The 21917-nt window shown below is 46.1% G+C and overlaps 1 protein-coding gene across 1 annotated transcript in view; it reads left to right on the top strand.

Annotated features, from left to right (window-relative positions):
* Positions 1 to 1345: 1345 nt before the first annotated feature.
* MFSD4A (major facilitator superfamily domain containing 4A) overlaps positions 1346 to 21917 on the top strand; it is a 176167-nt gene continuing 155595 nt past the window's right edge. The window contains exon 1 of the mRNA XM_040337542.1: positions 1346 to 1804. Coding sequence (XP_040193476.1) covers positions 1575 to 1804 — 230 coding nt within the window. The 5' untranslated portion in view covers positions 1346 to 1574. The remainder of the gene's footprint in view (positions 1805 to 21917) is intronic.

Raw genomic sequence — 21917 nt, 5'->3', positions numbered from 1 at the left:
AAAAGGGGATAAGGAGTAAGAGGGAAGACTGAGGGGTGAAAATGGGGAAAGGGAAGGGGGGTGAAGGATATGTACCTTGAATACAAAAAAATGTGTTACGTGTAGGGGGCCCGGGAACGGGAGCCCAAACTGTGACATGTATATAGAGCCACATGTAACCTCCCCAGGGAGTGTCCATGATGATGAACCAAGGAGGGAGGGGGACCGCATTGGATCCCAAGGTGGCGTCAGGATAGTGAAGCCTACCAGTGGCACCTGAATAGGGAACAAACAAAATTAAAGGTGGTGGATGAGGATGGGGGAGAGAGGGGTGAAGAGGGGGGCCAAGGACGGGCTGAAGGACTCGCTGGAGGAGAAAAACAATGCATAATTACTTACTGTGCATGTAATCGGTTGTTAGGCATGTCGTTTTAACACCTCACCACTAGATGCCCCCACTTGGCACCAATGTGTCCTCTGCCAAGGGCTTCAGGGGCCACCTTGGGACAGTCGGTGCCTGATTGGACACAGAGTTCTCTTAAAATTTGAGCAGCCATCTTGGAAAAAGAAGGATTATATATAGCCCCTGCTGTGTAACTTGGGGGAGCCCATAGTGTGGGAAGTTACAGGTGGGGACAAAGACCCATAAGGGAGAGGTAGCCCTATTGACAGGGATAGGTTCCTGGGGAGAAGGGACAGTAAAGGGAGTTTAATGGATGCCTGTGAAGACAAGACAGCCTCCTTGAACTCTACCATTAATTATTTAGTACAAGGGTCTGCCTGAAAGGATAGCATTGTTTACAGTTTGCACTCATATAATTTGGTAAATCTAAAGAGATTATACAGAGATGTACCTATGATGTGACATATGTGAAGCTACGCTTACGGTGTAGTTATTTTCTGATTCCATACCACTTGCTGGCAGAGCTAAGTTTGGCTTTTTTGTTTAATATGGGCGCTCATAGAAAGTTGATATAAAATGCATGTAAAGTGCATTTTTGGTAGTTTTGTTTTTAAAATACAGTCTCCTCATCCCACAAAAAAAAACGCATGAAGCATGAAAAACTCACGTGTATATATAAAAACACGCACTATAAAAATGCACTGAAAAACACATGATAATGCAGCTGCACTAGTGTGAACCTAGCATTTGACTAGTATTAAACTGCATGGTTCAGATAGGAATCTCTGTGTCCTCTAGAAGCACAAGTCTGAATAGGCTTAGAAGGGAGGGGAATATGTGATTGTTGCAGACATCCTGTACCCTGTCTTCGTGCCCTCCAGCCCGTGTCCCTTCCCTAGCAGTCTCTGGGTGGCTCTTTTGCTTCTCTTGATAAAAGCTTAAAGGAAGAAAACTATATAAAGGCTGCAGTAAAGAGAGAATGCAGAGAGACTGCATGGGAAGTACAAATAAGAAGTGTGAAGAGTTCAGTAGGCGGCAGGATTGTTTGATAACATTTACATACTGGGAGAGAACATAGGATCTCAGTAGTTGCTCTCCTCCCTCACTGAGCTTTTCTCTGCCAAGCCACAAGTGCTGTGTGCCTGAGCTGTCTGGTGCCTCCATCAGTTTCCCAGTTTGGGGACACGGAAACATGTGGTGGGATGAAAACCTCCTTGCTCTATTTAGGAGGAACTTGCGGACTACCATAACCTATTGGAGTGTCTTCTTCAGCTTTGGATTATGCCTTGCATTTCTGGGACCAACTATACTGGACCTGAGATGCCTGACACATAGCAGTCTGCAGGAGATCACCTGGGTCTTCTTCGCTCAGCAGTTCTGCATCCTGGTGGGGAGTACTTTGGGGGGAGCCTTTAAAAAGTCGTGAGTACTAAATTCCTACCAGTGTACCAAATGTAATCATTGATGCAGCAACTACTGTTTGTCTTGTGCAACAACAATACCGGTGACATTCATGATGATCTGTTGACATTAGAGTGAGAATAAGCATGTGTTCACAACATATACGTAGGCTCGACACAAGGCGCTCATAGAAAAAAAAATGAAATATAGAAGAGTGATGGAGAAAAAAAAGACCAAATGGTCCATTGAGTCTGCCTTTTTTTATACGTGAGTGTGTGTGTGTATATATGCACACATAAATACATGTGTGTTTATATATGTAAATATATATGTGTATCTTGTTTTTTTTTTGTTTGTTTCTGTTTTAATCTTTTTTGTCTTAGTATAGATTTATCTTTGTCCCAAGCATGTTTGAATCCACTTACTGTTGACTGACACATTTCCTCTGCTGGAAGTCTATACAAATTATCAACTACTCTTTCAATAAAATAATATTTGTTTTCAAATAATTTATTATAATTCATTATTTAACTATTTTGTATAGGCCCTGTTAACACTACGATGTTGTGTTGAGGTTCAGCTCATGGCACCGCAGTGTGACATAATGTAACTTGAAATGGAGTGTTCTTTTCTGGCACCTAAAGTTAAAAACAGTATGATGCGTTGTAACAATTTATCAAATCTCCTCACTCACTGCACTCTTGCACCGCACACCAGCATGCACACATTTTACTGTGAACGAGCCCTACAAGAAGGATTTCAGAACATTAAAGCGGAGGTCCGGTAAAAAAAAAAAAAAATTAAAAGTCAGCAGCTGCTAACACTGTAGCTGCTGACTATTAATAAGGACACTTACCTGTCCTAGTCGCCAGCGATGTCGGCCCCCACCGAGTCCGATCCTCGATCCTGGCAGCTCCAGGCGCCTCCATCCCCAGTAAAGGATACAGGCAGTGAAGCCGTGCGGCTTCAATGCCCGTTTCCTACTGCGCATGTGCGAGCAGCGCGGTGCTTTGTGAATGGGTCGGCTGCTTTCTGGGACACACACAGTTCCCAGAATGCAGCGCGCCCTATTCACAAGAAGAAACCGAGGAAGAGAATCCACAGCGGAGGATGAAAAGGCAGATTTGGGACTTCCGCATAGCAACAGCTATTTATGGTAAGTAAAACCTTTTTATTATTTTTTTTTTATTTTTTTTAGGTTTTTGGAGGAAATATTTTTTTCAGGGTGGAACTCCACTTTAAGAATTTGTAGCTTAAGTTGCAGATAACTTCTGTAAAGCAAAAAAAAAATGAACGCATAAATAAGTAAAAATAAAGTGTCGAAAAAATGAATTTAGAAAGACAGTTGACAAATGCAGATAACTTAATTGATTTATCATCAAGGTGGCCACAACGGAGCACAATTTGATTGTACATTCCTCATACATTCATTCATGTTGTATGTATGTTTTAACAACTATTTAGTGTAAAGGCATACCAAAGTTATCCATTCAGTTTATATCCTAAAACGTAAGATCTTGTAATATGTATTTGTTGTTAAATTTAATGGTGCCCATACACATAAAGATCTTATCGACCTATAATTTATTAATTTTGCTGGCTTAATTAAACTGGTTCTGGTGTCTAACTATTCTACATACTTATTGAAATTTATCCTTCAAGCAATATATGGGAGGAGGTCGGATAATTTACTCCTTTCAAACCTGAGAAGTTGTATGTGGGTGGGGTGAGATTGTTAAAGACAGTGTTGTTCTTGACAATATCAAGGACGTGGAAGTCCTCAGCTTCAGGGACTTTTCACAAATAGGTTCTTTAATGCTCAAATGTCTGGGTAATGACTCCAAGATCATGAAACATAAGGTCCGCTATTGGGTCACCATCCTATTGGACACCAATACTTGGGTAAATTGGGCAATCTACTGTCACCATCCCAAGCCTAAAATGCAGCCCTTTGAGGAGGTCTTTGCACTTTTCTGCATTTCCTGATGGTGGTTGGGTCTCCTCTTGACCAAAGTTCCTCTGACCCATAAAAGGAGGAGCAGTGGTGGTCATAGCTGCCTCAGGCCATGTTCACACTGATCCGACATGAAAGTTGCACGACTTCCAATCCGACTTTGCCCTGCGACTTCAAATCTAACTTCCATGTGACTTTAATGAACAGGATCCAATTTTGATCTGACTGATGAGTGCAACTTGTCCTTTGACCAATCAAAATACCGTTGGCTCTGGAATGGATGAAACCTTGCGCCAAATTTATCAGAAAAAAATAAATAAAATAAAAACGGGTAGGGGCCCCCCTAAGACCATACTAAACCCTTCAGTCTTGTATGGATTTTGAGGGGAAACCCCACACCAAAATAAAATAAAAAAACGGCATACCAATCCACATGCCCTCAACATGGGGGGTGGGTGCTTTGGGGCAGGGGGAGCCTTGCCCCCTACCCCAAAGCACCATGTCCCCATGTTGATGGGGATAAGGGCCTCTTCCTCACAACCCTGGGCTCTTGTTAAAATCCTGCCCCCCCTATGTGCAGGGCCGTTTGAAGGAATTTGGGGGCCCCAAGCAAAATGGACATGGAGGCCCCTAAAACCCAGATCCCCCCCCCCCCCCCCCGCACGCACGCAAAGCCTACAGGAACCACAGCATAGCGATACAGTTTAAGTTCACCCGTACGTTATATAAATAAAAAATGTTTACCGTACAAATACTGCTGTTGCATATAATGTGCATAAAATTTGAACATTTTCAACAATTGAACATTTGCAAAAAACACCACTGTACCATAAAATCAATTAATATACATTAAAAAGTGCACAATAACTAAATCCAACATACTTCTTACTCCCCCTCCCCTCCCACCCAAAAGCAGGTGTCCCCATCAGAGCCCACCTCACAGCAGGTGTCCCCATCAGAGTCCCCCCCCCACATCAGGTGGTGTCCCCATCAGAGTCCCCCCCATATCAGGTGGTGTCCCCATCAGAGTCCCCCACAGCAGGCGTCCCCATCAAAGCCCCCCACAGCAGGTGTCCCCCCCACAGCAGGTGTCCCCATCAGAGCCCCCCCACAGCAGGTGTGCCCCCCACAGCAGGTGTCCCCATCAGAGCCCCCCCACAGCAGGTTTCCCCATCAGAGTCCCCCCCCACAGCAGGTGTCCCCATCAGAGCCCCCCCCCACAGCAGGTGTCCCCCCCACAGCAGGTGTCCCCCCCACAGCAGGTGTCCCCATCAGAGTCCCCCCCACAGCGGGTGTCCCCATCAGAGTCCCCCCCCCCCACAGCAGGTGTCCCCGTCAGAGTCCCCCCCACAGCAGGTGTCCCCATCAGAGTCCCCCCCACAGCAGGTGTACCCATTAGAGCCCCCCCACAGCAGGTGTCCCCCCACAGCAGGTGTCCCCATCAGAGCCCCCCCCACAGCAGGTTTCCCCCCACAGCAGGTGTCCCCATCAGAGCCAACCCCCCCACAGCAGGTGTCCCCATCAGAGTCCCCCCCACAGCAGGTGTCCCCATCAGAGTCCCCCCCACAGCAGGTGTCCCCCAACAGCCGGTGTCCCCATCTGAGTCCCCTCCACAGCTGGTGTCCCCGTCAGAGCCCACCCCCCCACAGCAGGTGTCCCCCCACAGCAGGTGTCCCCATCAGAGTCCCCCCCACAGCAGGTGTCCCCATCAGAGTCCCCCCCACAGCAGGTGTCCCCCAACAGCAGGTGTCCCCATCAGAGTCCCCTCCACAGCAGGTGTCCCCGTCAGAGCCCCCCCCCACAGCAGGTGTCCCCCCCACAGCAGGTGTCCCCATCAGAGTCCCCCCCACAGCAGGTGTCTCCATCAGAATCCCCCCCACAGCAGGTGCCCCCATCAGAGTCCCCCCCACAGCAGGTGTCCCCATCAGAGTCCCCCCCACAGCAGGTGGTGGGGGGGAATGAGTGTCAGTGGTGGGGGGTAGGGATGCGTGTCAGTGGTGGGGGGTAGGGATGCGTGTCAGTGGTGGGGGGAATGAGTGTCAGTGGTGGTAGGTAGGGATGAGTGTCAGTGGTGGGTGGTAGGGATGAGTGTCAGTGGTGGGGGGTAGGGATGAGTGTGAGTGGTGGGGGGTAGGGATGAGTGTGAGTGGTGGGGGGTAGGGATGAGTGTCAGTGGTGGGGGGTAGGGATGAGTGTCAGTGGTGGGGGGTAGGGATGAGTGGCTGTGCTGGTGGGGGATGGGATAAGTGGCTGTTCTGGTGGGGGGTGGGATGAGTGGCTGTGGTGGGGGGTGGGTGGGATGAAATCAGCGGTGGTGGTGGGGACTGACTGGGTACATTGGCAGCACTGGGTGCCAGAATCAGAGACACTTACTTCCTGTGAGTGTCCTCTCGGTTTTCCCTGCATGGCTCTATGTCTCTCTGGGCTCCCTCTGCTCCACGTGTCTCTGCAGCTCCTCCCCCATGACCTTCTCTCACTTGGTGTCAGCAGTGTCTGCCCGGCCTCCCTACATTCTCTCTGTCCCTGGATAGGCGAGGGCGGGGCAGTCCACAATCTCAGGCTGCCTCTGCCTTCTCTCTCTCCCCTCAGTGAGCGACAGCCCAAATCCCCAAGGTGTAACAAACCAACACATGCCACCCTCGCAACAGCAGCCAGAGTGGAGGGGCGTGCGGGCTCCTGCTTGGGAGCCCCAGGCCAGCTCGGGGCCCCAAACAGTTGCTTGTTTTGCCTGTCTTGTTCCGACGGGCCTGCCTATGTGAATGAGTATGGGGTACATGAGACGATTTTTGACAATACCTTTATTAAAAATTACTAATGTCTCCTGTGATAGTGCCAACCTCAATCACAATGTCTTTCTCTGTGGCTGCTGAAAAAAATAACTCCTCCTCCCACACTGGCTTCTGCCATTCTGTCAGCTCCCACCCCTGTGTGATGTCATGGACCCATCAAGCCCGGGGTCAGTGACGTCACAAGGGGCGGGGTCTCCGGGTTATCTCATCGCATGGCTACGCCCCATAGCTATATAAGAACTGTTAGAAAGGGGAGAAACCAGAATTGCATGAGCATTCGTCGAGGGACTCTTTTTTTTTTTTGGGTTGAACTAGATGGACTAGGTGTCTTTTTTTCAACCTAACTATGTAAATAGAAAACCTCCATATGCACTATCCTATACCCACGGTTGATCCAGAGGAAGGCAAAAAAAACAATAAAGCATGATCCAATTTGCTCTAGTGGGGAAAATAATCCTTCCTGATTCCCCCCAGAAGGCACAATAATCCCTGGATCAACTTTACCTATAAATAATAGTAACAAGTTATAATATGTGCATTTAGGAAAGAATGCAGGCCTTTTTTTTTTTTGGTAATCTACTGAGCTGGCCAGAACCATCTATTGAGGGATATATGGAACATTTTCATAGCTCTTACTGTGAAGAAGCCTTTCTGTACTTGGAGATTAAATCTCTTTTCCTCCAGACGTAAAGAGTGCCCCCTTGACCCCTTTGGTGACCTTAAAGTAAAGTTCCGCCAAAAAAAAAATCAAAGTCAGCAGCTACAAAAAGTAGAACTGCTGACTTTAATTAATCAGACACTCACATGTCCCACGATCCAGCAATATGGCCGTACAAAACCCCAATTCTTTCCCCCTCCTCTCCACGACACCAGCATTCTTACTGTGGGCACACACTGCGTAATGTGAGAGCCGCACTGCGCGCTATGAATGGCCGGGCAATTTTCTGGGACCTGTGACGTGTCCCACAAGATTGCAGAGAGTGAGGGGGAGAGGCGAACTTCGTTCCGGTGCCGCAGAGCCCCAGGAGGAAGTGGGAGCTGGATGCCTCTAAAAAGAGAGTATCCGCCCCCCCCAAAAAAATGACATGCCAAATGTGGCATGTCAGGGGGTCACCATCACTTTAAGCGGAAATTCCATTTTTGGGTGGAACTACATTTTAAGGTGAATAACTCTACACAGAGTTTACTACATGGACCACTTATGTATTTGTACATGTTGATTGTTTCCCCCCCTGAGCCCCCGTTCACATCAGCTCAATTTGGCATGCGATTTGACAGGTGAAATCGCATGTCAAATCTTAGCCTATTTCCAGCAATAGGAGCACTCCAGTCGATGCAGCGTCGTGCGGCGCTGCATCGATTTCCAAAAGTAGTTCCTGCATTACTTTTGGCGACTTTGGTAATTTAAATAGAAATATGTGCATGAATCCGCTCAGATGTCTTTCATGTCGCCCCCGAAGACGGACTGAAATCCAATCAGTTTGGTTGCACTTCTCTGCACTTTCTCCAGTTCTCCGATATCCTTTTTGAGAACTGGTGCCCAAAACTGTACTGCATATTCCAGATGAGGTCTTACTAATGATTTGTACAGGAACAATCTCTCTCTCCCTCTCTCTGGAGTCTATACCTCTTTTAAGCACCTCAATACTGGGCACTTCCATCCCCTTCCTGCCCATGCCAATGTTCAGCTTTCAGTGCTCTCACACATTGAATGAGAATTACTCAGTCATGCTACATTGTACCCAAATGAAATTCTTATCATTTTTTTTACACAAATAGAGTTTTCTTCTCGTGGTTTAACCACTTCCCGCCTGGTCAATAGACAATTGACGTCCGGGAAGTGGTTGTGAAATCCTGACTGGACGTCCATTGACGTCCTGCAGGATTTCATGCCGGCGGATGCTCTTTACCACGTGATCAGCCGTGTCCAATCACGGCTGATCACGATGTAAACAGGAAGAGCCGTTGATGGACGTTGACAGACGCGAGTAGAGGAGAGCTGCTCTCCTGACAGGGGGGGTTCACACTGATTGTTTATCATCGCAGCCCCCCTCGGATGCCCACACTGGACCACCAGGGAAGCCCACACTGGACCACCAGGGAAGGGCAGTAAAAAAAAAAGGGCAGTAAAAAGTGATGCCCAGCAATGCCATCAGTGCCACCCCCTCAGTGTCCATCAGTGCCACCCCTCAGTGTCCATCAGTGCCACCCCTCAGTGCCCATCCATGCCCAGTGCCCACCTATCAGTGCCTATCTGTGCCACCCATAAGTACCCATCAGTGCCACCCATAAGTGCCGCCCATGAGTGCCCATCAGTGTCGCCTATGAGTGCCCAGTGCCGCCTATGAGTGCCCATCAGTGCCGCCTATGAGTGCCCATCAGTGCCGCCTATGAGTGCCCATCATTGCCGCATACCAGAGCTGCCTATCAGTACCGCCTATCAGTGTCCATCAGTGCCGCCTCACCGGTGCCCATCAGTGCCGCTTCACCGATGCCCATCAGTGCCGCCTCATCGGTGCCCATCAGTGCCACCTCATCAGTGCCCATAATCAAAGTAGAAAACTTACTTATTTACAAAAAAATTTACAGAAAAAAATAAAAACTTTTTTTTCCCCCCCAAATTTTCTATCTTTTTTTAGTTGTTGAGCAAAAAAAAAATCGCAGAGGTGATCAAATACCACCAAAAGAAAGCTCTATTTGTGGGAACAAAATTATAAAAAAATTGTTTGGGTACAGTGTAGCATGACCGCGTAATTGTCATTCAAAGTGCGACATCGCTGAAAGCTGAAAATTGGCTTGGGCAGGAAGGTGCGTAAGTGCCTGGTATGGAAGTGGTTAATTACCACTGTTGTTTTTATTTTTTGCGCTACAAATAAAAAAATACTGAGAATTTTGAAAAAAAAAAGTTTTTCTTAGTTTCTGTTAAAACATTTTGCAAATAAGTAATTAATTTTTATACATTTTTACCAAAATTTATACTGGTACATTTCTTTGGTAAAAATAACCCAAATCAGTGTATATTATTTGGTCTGTATGAAAAAGTCCACAAGCTATGGTACCAATCATTGATAATTGATTACACCGGATGTACTGATGGCCTATCTAATTTCTAATATGTCAAGAAAGTACAAATATTCCCCAAATTACCCCTTTTTGGACAGGAGACCGTCCGGGGTATTTGGTAAGAGGCATGACAAGTTTTTTGAAGTTGTAATTCTTTCCCACAATTTTTTGGAATATTAAGAAATTATTTATCTATTTTTTCACAAAAATGTCATATTAACAAGTTATTTCTCACACACAGCATAGGCATACTTGCAACTACACTCCAAAACACATTCTGCTACTCATCCTGAGTATGGCGATATCACATGTGTGAGAATTTTTCACAGCCTGGCCACATAGAGAAGCACAACATCCAAATAGCACCTTCAGGCTTTATCCACTTTAAGACCAGGCCTTCTTCTGACACTTTTTGACTACAAGTAAAAATCTGTATTTTTGCTAGAAAATGACTTAGAACCCCCAAACATTATATATTTTGTAGCAGAGGCTCTAGAGAATAAAATGGTGAGTTTTGCGAATTTTTATGTCACACAGTATTTGCGCAGCAGTTTTTTTAACTCAATTTTACACATTAACACATATAAACATTTTAATGGATTTCAATGCACACAGAGACAATATAATACCCACATTTATGGTAAAATATAAAAAAACACATTGTGAAATGGCATTAAACTTCGTTGAAAATCTCCAAAGGCAACACTTTATAAGCCTTAATTGGTTACCAGTTTAGGTCTGGTGCTAGAATTATTGCTCTTGCGCTGATGTTCACGGCGTGTGTGGTGCTATCGCTGTTTACATATGTGTATGGCCCCCCTAACACATACCTGAGCCCCATCTCTCTTCACTGATGTCCACGAGTGCCTTGGCTGTCCAGGACTCTCCTCCTGATTGTCATGAGACACAGCAGCGGTACCATTGGCTTCCGCTGCTGTCAATCAAAGTCAGTTAGCCAATCAGGAGAGAGAGGTGGTGGGGAAAAACTGGGACTCAAGAATAGTAGGATCTGGGCTGCCCTGTGCAAAACCACTGCACAGGGCAGGTACAGTAGGTGACCGCGATATTGTGTCAATCTCGCTCCCTTTCTCGGCGAGATTGACCACCTACGAGCCCCATCGCGGGAGCCAGCGCCGAGCTGGCTTGCCGCGATGGAGACAAAGCCAGAAGACAGAAGAAGAGCGGGCTGGCCGCTGCTAGTGATCGAGCTAACACACGAAGATAGCGGCAGCCAGCCCTGAAGAAGAAGGCACCGGAGAGCGAGCGGGAGAAGAACCGGGGCCGAGATGACAGCGGAGAAGATGGGAGAAGACCCCCGATGAGCGGAAGAAGACCCCCGGAGAGCGGAAGAAGACCCCCGGAGAGCGGAAGAAGAAGGCCCCCCTGCTAAAAGAGCTAAAGAAGACAGGAGGGCCCCCGGAGCTGACTAATAAATTACTTTAAAAACCCTGTGTTGTGTGTTTTTTTTTCTTTTACACTTTGCCTCCAGGTGAATGGGTAGGGGTACGATGTACCCCATATTCATTCACCTAGGGTGGGGGGCCGGTATCTGGGGGCCCCCTTATTAAAGGGGTCTCCCAGATTCCGATAAGCCCCCGCCCGCAGACCTCGACAACCAACGGCTAGGGTTGTCGGGAAGAGGCCCTGTCCTTATCAACATGGGGACAGGGTGCTCTGGGGTGGGGGGGCCCCGCAGTGCGCCCCCCTGCCCCAGAGCACCCAACCCCCCCATGTTGAAGGCATGCGGCCTGGTACGGCTCAGGAGGGGGGGGGCGCTCGCTCGTCCACACTCTTTTCCTGGCCAGCCAGGTAGCGTGCTTTGGATACGGGTCTGATATGGATTGTGGGGGGACCCCCACATCGTTTTTTTGGCATAGGGGGGTCTCCTTACAACCCATACCAGACCTAAGGGCCTGGAATGCTTCTGGGGGGGAAACCCATGTCGGTTTTTTATTTAAAATTTGGCGTAGAGTTCTTCCTCTTACGATTCATACCAAACGTCTCAGCTAGAATTGGCGGGAATCCAAGTCGGATCTCCTGTCGCTTCCATGACGCGCTCGCTGGAATGTGCTTTGTCTATTCCAGCGAGTGCGAGATGTCGGCACCCTGTCCACGAGAATCAGCGCGATGCTGTCGTGCTGGAAACACATTCTCGGCAACAGGTACTGTAAGTATAACATGTTTGTTATTTTTAGAGAAAAAAACAAGACTTTACAATCACTTTAAGTTGATGATCTACCAGAACACCCAGATCCTTCTCCACCATTGATTTGTGAATTGTACTCCCCCTAGTATGTATGATGCATGCAAGGGTCCCAGCACTTAACCTTGGGGTACATCACTGATAACTTTAGACCATTCAGAGTATGAGTCATTAAGCACTGCTCTCGGAATACGGTCTTTTAGCCAGTTTTCTATCCATTTACAAACAGATTTTTTTCCAAACCTGTAGACTTTACCTTTCATATTAGCCTCTGTCCAAGGTTTTGCTCACCTCCTTATAAAAATAAATTATATTTGTCTGACAACATCTGTCCTTCATGAATCAATGCTGACTTTTGCCTAAAATATTACTGTAATAACCTGGTGAAGTGTCTGGCAGTACTTAGGAACATCAAGCGAATCCAAGCTAGTATAACCTGTCTTCAAGGAACTCACTTGCTGCCTATACCAGATATGTATTTCCCTGTTAGACCGTTTAGCTATCAATATCATTCCACTTATTCGTCCTATTCCAGGGGAGTGAGCATCTTAGTCCATCAGGGCACTCAATTTTCATGTATCCAAAAAGTTCCCGATGGACGTTATATCTTTTTATTATGTTCAATTTATGGGTTAACATGTTTAATAGCAGGTATTTATATAGCTCCACCATTTTCAACTGAGATTCTTAAAAAGCTGGCAGGATTTTGGCCCGATTCCCTAAAGCCGTGTACACACGATCGGTTTGTCCAATGAAAAAAGACCGATGGACTGTTTTCATCGGACAAACCGATCGTGTGTGGGCCCCATCAGTCTTTTTTCCATCGGTGTAAAAAAATAGAATATGTTTTAAATTTTTCCTATGGATAAAAAAACGATAGGAAATTCCGATCGTCTGTGTGGTACTCCATCGGAGAAAAATCCATGCATGCTCAGAATCAAGTAGACGCATTGAACTTCATTCTTTTCGGCCTTGTTGTAGTGTTTTACGTCACCGCATTTTGGCACGGTCGGAATTTAGTCTGATAGTGTGTATGCAAGACTGATCAAAGTCAGCTTCATTGGATATCCGAAAAAAAATCCATCGGATTTGATTCCATCAGAAATACGATCGTCTGTACAGGGCATAATACTCCGCTGTTAAAGTTGGTGATTACAATAATCTGTTATGCCGTGTACACACGATCATTTTTCAGCATGAAAAAAAAAACGTTGTTTTTCAGCATGTCGAAAAAACAACGTTTTCCCAACTTCATCATTAAAACGACATTGCCTACACATCATCGTTTTAAAAAAAATGAACGAGCAAAGCACGGTGACGTACAACACGTACGACGGCACTATAAAGGGGAAGTTCCATTCGCCTTTGGGCTGCTTTAGCTGATTCCGTGTTAGTAAAGACGATTCGCGATTTTTTGTCTGTTACAGCGTGATGAATGTGCTTACTCCATTATGAATGGTAGTTTTACCAGAACGAGCGCTCCCGTCTCATAACTGGCTTCCGAGCATGCGAGGGTTATTTACGTTGTTTTAGCCCACACACGATCATTTCTTACAACCTGAAAAACGGCATTGTTTAAAACAACGTTAAAAAATGCAGCATGTTCAAACAAATTTTTTTTCGTTTTTCAGAACCTGAAAAATGATGTGAAGCCCACACACGATCATTTTAAATGACGTTTTTGAAAAACAAGGGCCCAGATTCAGGTACCACTTGCGCATTATTTGCGGAGGCACAGGGCAACGATTTTGCCCTACGCCCCGCAAATAATTTGCGCTGCCCTCGATTCACGGAGCAGTAGCTCCGTAAATTGCGAGGGTGCGCCGGCAAGATTGCCCGGCGTAAGCGCGCGCATTGTAAATGATCCCACCGGGGGCGGGAATCATTAAAATTAGGCGCGCTTCCGCGCCGAGCGTACAGTGCATGCTCCGTCGGGAAACTTTCCCGACGTGCATTGCGGCAAATGACGTCGCAAGGACGTCATTTGCTTCAAAGTGAACGTAAATGGCGTCCAGCGCCATTCACGATTCACTTACGCAAACAACGTAAAATTCGAACGTCGCGACGCGGGAACGCCGGGTATCCTTTAGCATTGGCTGCCCCTGCTTTTAGCATGGGCAGCCTTACGCTAAAGATGCCGTACGCAACCGACGTAACGTGCGTACGCAGGGGGCGCGCAACATTGTGAATCGGCGTAAGTATGCAATTTGCATACTATACGCGGACCACAATGGGAGCGCCCCCTAGCGGTCAACGCAAGAATGCAGACTAAAATCTGCGTGGCATAAGAGCCTTATGCCACGCAGATTTTAGGCTGCAGTCGGCGTAACGAGTTCTCTGAATCAGGAGAACTCGTTACGCCGGCGCAAGTCAGCAATTGCGCTGCGTAACTATGGTTACGCAGGCGCAATTGCTACCTGAATCTGGGCCAAGGTTTTTTTCATGCCAAAAAATGATCATGTGTACGCGGCATCAGATCTCGCCTGTGATAAATTGCCCCATCCAAACCGAAATTCCTCCTTAATTGGTGGACCTACTTCTTTTGCTTGTTAATTGGAGAAACTTCAGCTGACAGATGTGTGGAGGTTGCACCACCCCAATACTAAAATGTTCTCATGCTAAAACAGGCCTGGTTGTCAGCTTAATCCCTGTCTAGACAGGTGGAACAGCTGAAAACAAACAGAAATTTTTACAGCAAAAACACTTTAAAGGTAAAACTACGGGGCGCATGTTGGCGATGCTATTGCGTATGCAGCAGGCCTCCGCTCATATTTCAGCGGTGAAAGATTCACAGGGTTCCCTTAGAAGTTCTACTCCTGATATTCTTAGTGTAATTTGTTCCTTTTATATTGATCTATTTTCAGGCTAAAATACATAATTCCATGCTAGACATTGTTATTTTCTTGGATAGCTGCTCTCTGCTTCGCCTGTCCACCCCGCTATGAAATGTTTACAGCATTAACACAGATCCCTAATGGGAAGTCTCCTGGGGTGGATGGTCTCCCCTCTGAGATGTATGCAAAACTGATACAGTGTTGTTGAAGGTTGTTATAAACAATGCCTTCCAGTTTGGGGCTCTGCCTGTCTCAATGAATGAGGCGATATTTGTTTTACTGCTGAAGCCTGGGAAATATGCCTTGCTCCCTGACTCATATTGACCTATTTCCCTTCTCACAGTGGATGTAAAGGTGTTGGCCAGAAAGCTATCTTCTAGATTAGCGAAGGTTATACACAAGCTGATTAATAGAGATCAGTCTAGGTTTATCCCATCGAATTCCACTGCGCAAAACCTTAGACGCCTCTTTCTAAATTTACAGCTTCCTGTGGATAACCCAGGGAATAGGGCCATTTGTTCACTAGACCAGGGGTAAGCAACCTGGGGTCCTCCAGCTGGAACTACATTTGCCATGGGGCATTGCAAGCTGGCAGTTACTCCCAAGGCATGATGGGACTTGTAATTTTGCAACAGCTGGAGGGCCCCAGGTTGCCTACCCCTGCACTAGACGCTGCTAAAGCATTTGATAGCGTTGAGTAGCCCTTTATCTGGGAAGTCTTGAAATGCTTTGATGTAAGCAGCAAGTTCATTAAGTGGGTTAGACTATTGTATGCTGCTCCCACTGCTCGAACTTTCAGACCCCTTTGTCTTACATAGAGGTACTCAGCAGGGGTACTCTTTGTCACCCCTGCTGTTTGCTCTAGCTCTGAAACCTCTGGTGGCCCACAATGGGTCAAGGAGAAAAAGGATGCCACTCTAGGAAGGGTGCCTGGAAATTTAGATCTCCTCAGGATAGGAACAACAGGGGCAGGCTAAGCATAAGCGATTGGATAAGGAGAAAATTCTGGACAGCCGCACTCAAGAATTAATGCCTTTATTAAAAAAGAGGTAATAATCCAAAAAATACAAGCGTCAGCTACCTCTTTTTTAACAAAGGCATTCATTTTTGAGTGCTGCTGTCATAAATTTCTCTTCAACCGGCCCACAATGGGTCGTCAGACATTATTGGGTTTATTAGGGGTCCACACAGTGACCTAATTTCAATCTATGCCGAGAATACACTACTGTATCTGGGAAACACACAGAGTACCATGTGTGCAGTAATGGTCCTTATTGAAGGTTTTGAAGCCTTATCCGGGTTCTTCATAAATTGGGACAAGTCTGTCTTTTTGACGTTAGATCCATTCAACTGCCTCAGTGGGGGAGCAGGGACACTCCTCTGTCCAAAATGTGAGAGAGATCATGGGGACCTCCTTCACATGATGTGAAGATGCCCAAAGCTATTCCGTTACTGGACAGATGTTATTGGAATCATTTCAAGGGTATTTAACTTCCATATTGTTTGTTTGCTGAGCCCTTGAACAGGAGACTTTGACTCATGTATCAATTTTGCGCTTACTATTTCTCGCATGTAAACTGATTGTTCGTTACTGGATGTCTCCTCGGGTCCCAACTAGGAAACAATGGATTGAACAAGTGAACAATGGGCCAGATTCACAAAGGAGATACGACGGAGTATCTCAGATACTCCGTCGTATCTCTCAGAGTATGTATGCGACTGATTCATAGAATCAGTTACGCATAGATATCCCTAAGATCTGACAGGTGTAATTGTTTTACACTGTCGGATCTTAGGATGCAGTACCGCGGCCACCGCTGGGGGGAGTTTGCGTCGTAAACCAGCGTCGGGTATGCAAATTAGCAGTTACGGCGATCCACGACAGATTTTCGCGTTCGCTACGTCGCCACTAGTCTAGTTTCCCGTCGCAAAGTTAGTCGACGTTTTGGGTGCCTTAACTTTACACAGCAATCGCATTGCTGTATAAAGTATGGCCGTCGTTCCCGCGTGGAAATTTAAAAATTAACATCGTTTGCGTAAGCCGTCCGGGAATACGGAATTACGATACGCGCGTCGCCGTTTGAAAAAATGACGTCACTGCGCGCAAAGCACGGCGGGAATTCCGAAACGGAGCATGCGCAGTAGGTCCGGCGCGGGAGCGCGCCTAATTTAAATGGCACACGCCCATTTAAATTACGCGGGCTTACGCCCGAGGCCGCCGGCGTAGTTTTCATCGCAAGTGCTTTGTGAATCAGGCACTTGCGATGAAAACTTGCGGCAGTGTAACGTGTCTACGTGAATCTGGCCCATTATGCTTATCTGTGAGAAATGAAGGTACCAACACAGAAATGTTTCTAAAAAATTATACTCATTTAGGTAGATTCAGAAAGAGTTACGTCGGCATATCAGTAGATACGCCGACCTAACTCTGAATCTACGCCGACCTTTACGTAAGAGATAGGCCGCGTAAAGTTAGAGCTAGGCCCTAGTTGGCCTAGCCAATGTTAAGTATGGCCGCCGTTCCCGCGTCAAAATTCGAAATGTTTACGTCGTTTGCGCAAGTCGTCCGTGAAAAGGGATTTCCGTCGTTTATGTCCACGTCAAAATCAATAGGCCCGTGCGGCGTACTTAGCTGCAATGCACACTGGGAAAAGTAGGTGCCCGGCGCATGCGCAGTTCGCAAAAAGCGTAAAAAAACGTAAGGTCAAGCACCATTAACATAAAACACGCCCCCCTCAAACACATTTGAATTAGGCGCCCTTACGCCCGCCGATTTAGGTTATGCCGCCGTAACTTAGCAGGCAAGTACATTGTGAATCCTGGGCCAAATCCTCAAATTTCCTGCCTAACTTAACTTTTCCCATTTAAGTTACACTGACTTAAAATTTCTACCTAAGTGCCCGATCCACAAAGCACTTACCTAGAAATTTCAGGCCGTGTAACTTAAATGTCTCCGGCGCAAGGCGGTCCTCTTCTGCAGGGGGCGATGACAATTTAAATGAGGCGCGCTCCCGCGCCGGCCGTACTGCGCATGCTCGTGACGTCATTTTCCCGACGGGCAGCGCGCAAAATTACGTTACGTCGGGCTTTGTGGATTGCGACGGGACAATAAAGTTGCGTCGGGTAAAAAAAAAGTTACGCGCCGGGGAAAAAAATTAAAAAAAAAAAAAAAAACGCGGCGATCGAAAAAAAGATCTGTTTTTACAAGGTGTTACTAGTTTACACTTTGTAAAAGCAGAACTAATTTTACGTATGCAAACGTAAACTTACGCAGAAAACACAAAGCTGAAAAGCTTTGTGGATCTCCGTAAGTCCTCATTTGCATACGCAAAGCGGCATTTCGACTCGAAATGCCCCCAGCGGCGGATGCGGTACTGCATCCTAAGATCTGACAGTGTAAGTGTCTTACAGATGTCGGATCTTCTGCCTATCTTTGGAAAACTGATTCTGAGGATCAGTTCCAAAGATAGGCACAGGGATACGCAGGCTGAACAGCAGTTCCGCCTGCGTATCCCTTTTGAGGATTTGGCCCCATGTACTTGCCTCGCTAACTTACGGTGGCGTAGCTTAAATTCCTTAAGCTACGCCGCCGCAAAGTTGCGCAAATGTACCTGAATCTACTCAATTGTGGCAACCCTGGCTGGATATTCCAGAGCTTGCACCTCATCAATTGGTAATGACTCCTTTAGGGCTGAGGTTTATTGGGGAACACAGCAGATTAGTCAGTGTTTCTATATCTGAGGCAAGTCTACTATTTTTCTTTTGTTTTCTTCTTTAATTATGTTTTTTTTTTTTTTTCAATTTTTTATGTTTGTGGTTTCTGATATATGATATGGTGCACTGTAGAATTCTCCTACTGTTGGCATCTTAATATTGCATATAGATCACATTGATATGGAACAATGTACTGTTTTTGATGTAATTGTTGATTTTTACTCAATAAAACCTTTTTCTCTGTGCTGAGACAGACCTCTTAGAGCCCTGCTCTTCTCTATAAGGAAGATTGGATAAAAAGGACCGCCTGTGCGTTTTCATGTAATTCCATCCAATCTGATCCTCCAGACGGATGGAAAAAACTGTCACCCTTCGTCTGAATTTCACGGACAGGATAGGATCCGATATTAACGGATGTCAGCAGACATGTCACCGCTGACATCTGTCGCTCCATAGAGGTGAATGGAGGCTCTGATCAGGTCCGCCTGAAGAACTGACAGGCGGACCTGATCGGAAAGCCCATTTGAAAGGGGCCTAAGTGGCTGCAATAACAACCACCATTATTGGTGTCAAAGGCCATAATAATAACCACAAGCACTGGTGTTAGTGGATGCAATAATAACCCCCAGCATTGGTGTCAGTGGGTACAATAATAGCCCCCAGTATTGGTTTTAGTAACTGCAATAATAACTCTCAGCATTGGTGTTAGTAGAAGTACTATCACCCCCCCCCACCCTTCACTGGTGGTCAGCATCAGCAATGGAAGTGCTGTTAAGCCCCTCTCCTTTGTATTGCTGGTCAGTGGCTGTGCAATTAACTTCACCCCCTCCACCTTGGATTGCTGATCATTGGCAGTGATGTTAACCCCATCCCCTTTGTATTAGTAGTCAGTAGCAGTGCTGTTATCCTGCCTCCTCCCCCTGCATTGCTGGCCAGTGATAGTGCTGGTTACCCCCCTCCCCTGCGTCGGTGGTCGGTGGTAGTGCTGTTACCCCTCTTCCCTACATTGGTAGACAGCGGCAGTTCAGTTAACCTGCCTGGCGGTATTCCCGAGTCTGACTTGGGTTAGATTTTCCTGCTGCAAGCGGTAACCCCGAGTCAGACTCGGGCTTGCCTCGCTAGATCCACAGGCTTGGTTTACTTACCTTGTCCCTGGATCCAGCGATGTCACCGCGCTGTGTGAGCGAGCGGGACCTCGCTCGATTCACACAGCGTCCTCCTGTGCCGCCGATCTCCGTTCCCTGCGACGTTACGACGCACGGGGACGGAGAACGGCGCCAAATTCAAAAAAGTAAACAAACACATTACATACAGTATACTGTAATCTTATAGATTACAGTACTGTATGTAAAAAAAACACACACCCCTTGTCCCTAGTGGTCTGTCCTGTGTCATGCATGTCATTTTATATAATAAAAACGTTTCTTTCTCCCTGCAAACTGTAGATTGTCCATAGCAACCAAAAGTGTCCCTTTATGTCAAAAATTGTTTTAGATCAGCTAAAAAACAGCGATAATAAATTATAATCACTTGCAGAATTGTGCGATAGCGATTTGTGGGGAAATTCGTCATAAAAAAATAAAAGTAATGACAGCGACAATTCTGCAACTGAGCAAATTTCAGTGATTTTGATTTGATTACATTATTGAATATTTTTTATTATAATTATATTATTATTTGTTATAATTATTTATTATATTATAATTTATCATTTTGTTTTTAAAAAAATGTCATACCCGGGATGCCTATTAGAATCTTGTTTGGTCAGATTTAAGTGAGTTATTCCTAAAAATTACAGGCCTACAATATAAAACGCCAAATTTCCTTGCAAATAATGGTACCGCTTTCAGCATGTTTTTTCTGAAAGAATCATACCGCCAGGGAGGTTAACCCCCCTTCTCCACTTGTGTTTGTTTTCATTGCTTCCTTACCTGATCACTCGTGCTGTTTGCTCTCAATCATCAGACCAGGACTTTACTTCTATCCCGGGCAGAGATCACTCCCACTAAGGCCGGGTACACACGGACAAACATGTATGGTGAAAGCGGTCCGTCGGACCGTTTTCACCATACATGTCTGCCAGAGGGCTTCTGTACGATGGTTGTACACACCATCGTACAGAAGTCCGCGCGTAAACAATACGCGGGGCGTGTTCGCGGTGTCGCCGCGTCGATGACGCGGTGTCGCCGCGACAATGACGCGGCGACGTGGGCGGCCCGCCTTTAAAATGCTTCCACGCATGCGTCGAAGTCATTCGACGCATGCGAGGCACGGCGGGCGGCTGGACATGTACGGTAGGTCTGTACTGACGACCGTACATGTCCGAGCGGGCTGAATTCCAGCGGGCTGTTTTAAAACAAGTCCAGGAATATTTGTCTGCTGGGAAAAGGCCCGGCGGGCAAATGTTTGCTGGAATTCGGCCCGCTCGCGCCCACACACGAGCAAACATGTCTGCTGAAACTGGCCTGCGGGCCAGTTTCAGCAGACATGTTTGCTCGTGAGTATGGGGCCTAACAGTACTACTAGTGTCAGTGTCGGGTCCTGGAATGCACATGGTAGCCACCAGCACAGCTTGAACACTGACCAAAGCACAAGACCGAAGAGCACAGGTGCCCAACAGGTGGCAGACCCATCTCTGGGCTCTGAATAGTCCAACAAGGATAAGGCCTGACAGCTTGTAGCAATGTAATAAAATGTAAATATTGGGTATTATATATTGTGCATATTTTGCATTTTTGTCCCAACTCTGTCATCTCCATTCTTCCTAACCCAATATACATGTTCAATATACAGTGTATGTATAGACTGTGTATGTATTAATAATATGTATGGTTATATATGAACACTATGGACATCTAGTCATCTACAATAGACTGCAGTTTCTCTTCATTTCATCTTACTTCTCATGTTAGTAAATCACGTCTAGCTGCTTATTCCGCATCCTCTGCTTAATTTGTTCTATACTTAACACTTTGATTTAACAAGTAGTTAAGAAAACTAGCCTGTTCCGGAAAAACGTTTTTGGACAGATGTGTGAAATTTCATTTGAGCTTTCCAATACTGTGATTCCATGGCTCAAAAAAGACAACAGCTAACCCCTAAAAAGCATGGAATCTGTAGCTTTCAAAAAAGAAATAAAAAATGTGCACATGCATTTTCCTGTATAATATACATGCAATTTTTAACCATTTAGTATAATGTATTTGACACCTTGATTTAAATCACCAAATTTGTAAACCAGAGATTTCACTCTAAAAATACTGAATTGCATAATTTTGCACTTACAGTCGAGGAGCAAAATACCAGTAGGCCATGATTTAAAGCCTAACTACCGACAAATTGTTTAATTTTAGTCTTGGGTAGAATGGGGAAGAGTTAAAATTTTGGTCAGGTATTTCTGTCTGCGACCCCAAGTAGGAATTTTTTCCTCGTTAAGGCTGGTTCACAACAGGGGTCCGGTGTGTCTCCATTCACTGTTTCAGGCCCGATTTCAGCCAGAATATTTTGATGAATTCGAACCTGAAACAGACCAGAAAACACACAGGGATCCTGTGCAATTCGCACCAAAGCTGCTCCA

This window comes from Rana temporaria, chromosome 2 (assembly GCF_905171775.1).
Source record: "Rana temporaria chromosome 2, aRanTem1.1, whole genome shotgun sequence".
Taxonomy (NCBI): Eukaryota; Metazoa; Chordata; class Amphibia; order Anura; family Ranidae; genus Rana; species Rana temporaria.
Note: the sequence above shows the minus strand (reverse complement) of the source record. Positions and strands in the feature narration are given on the sequence as shown.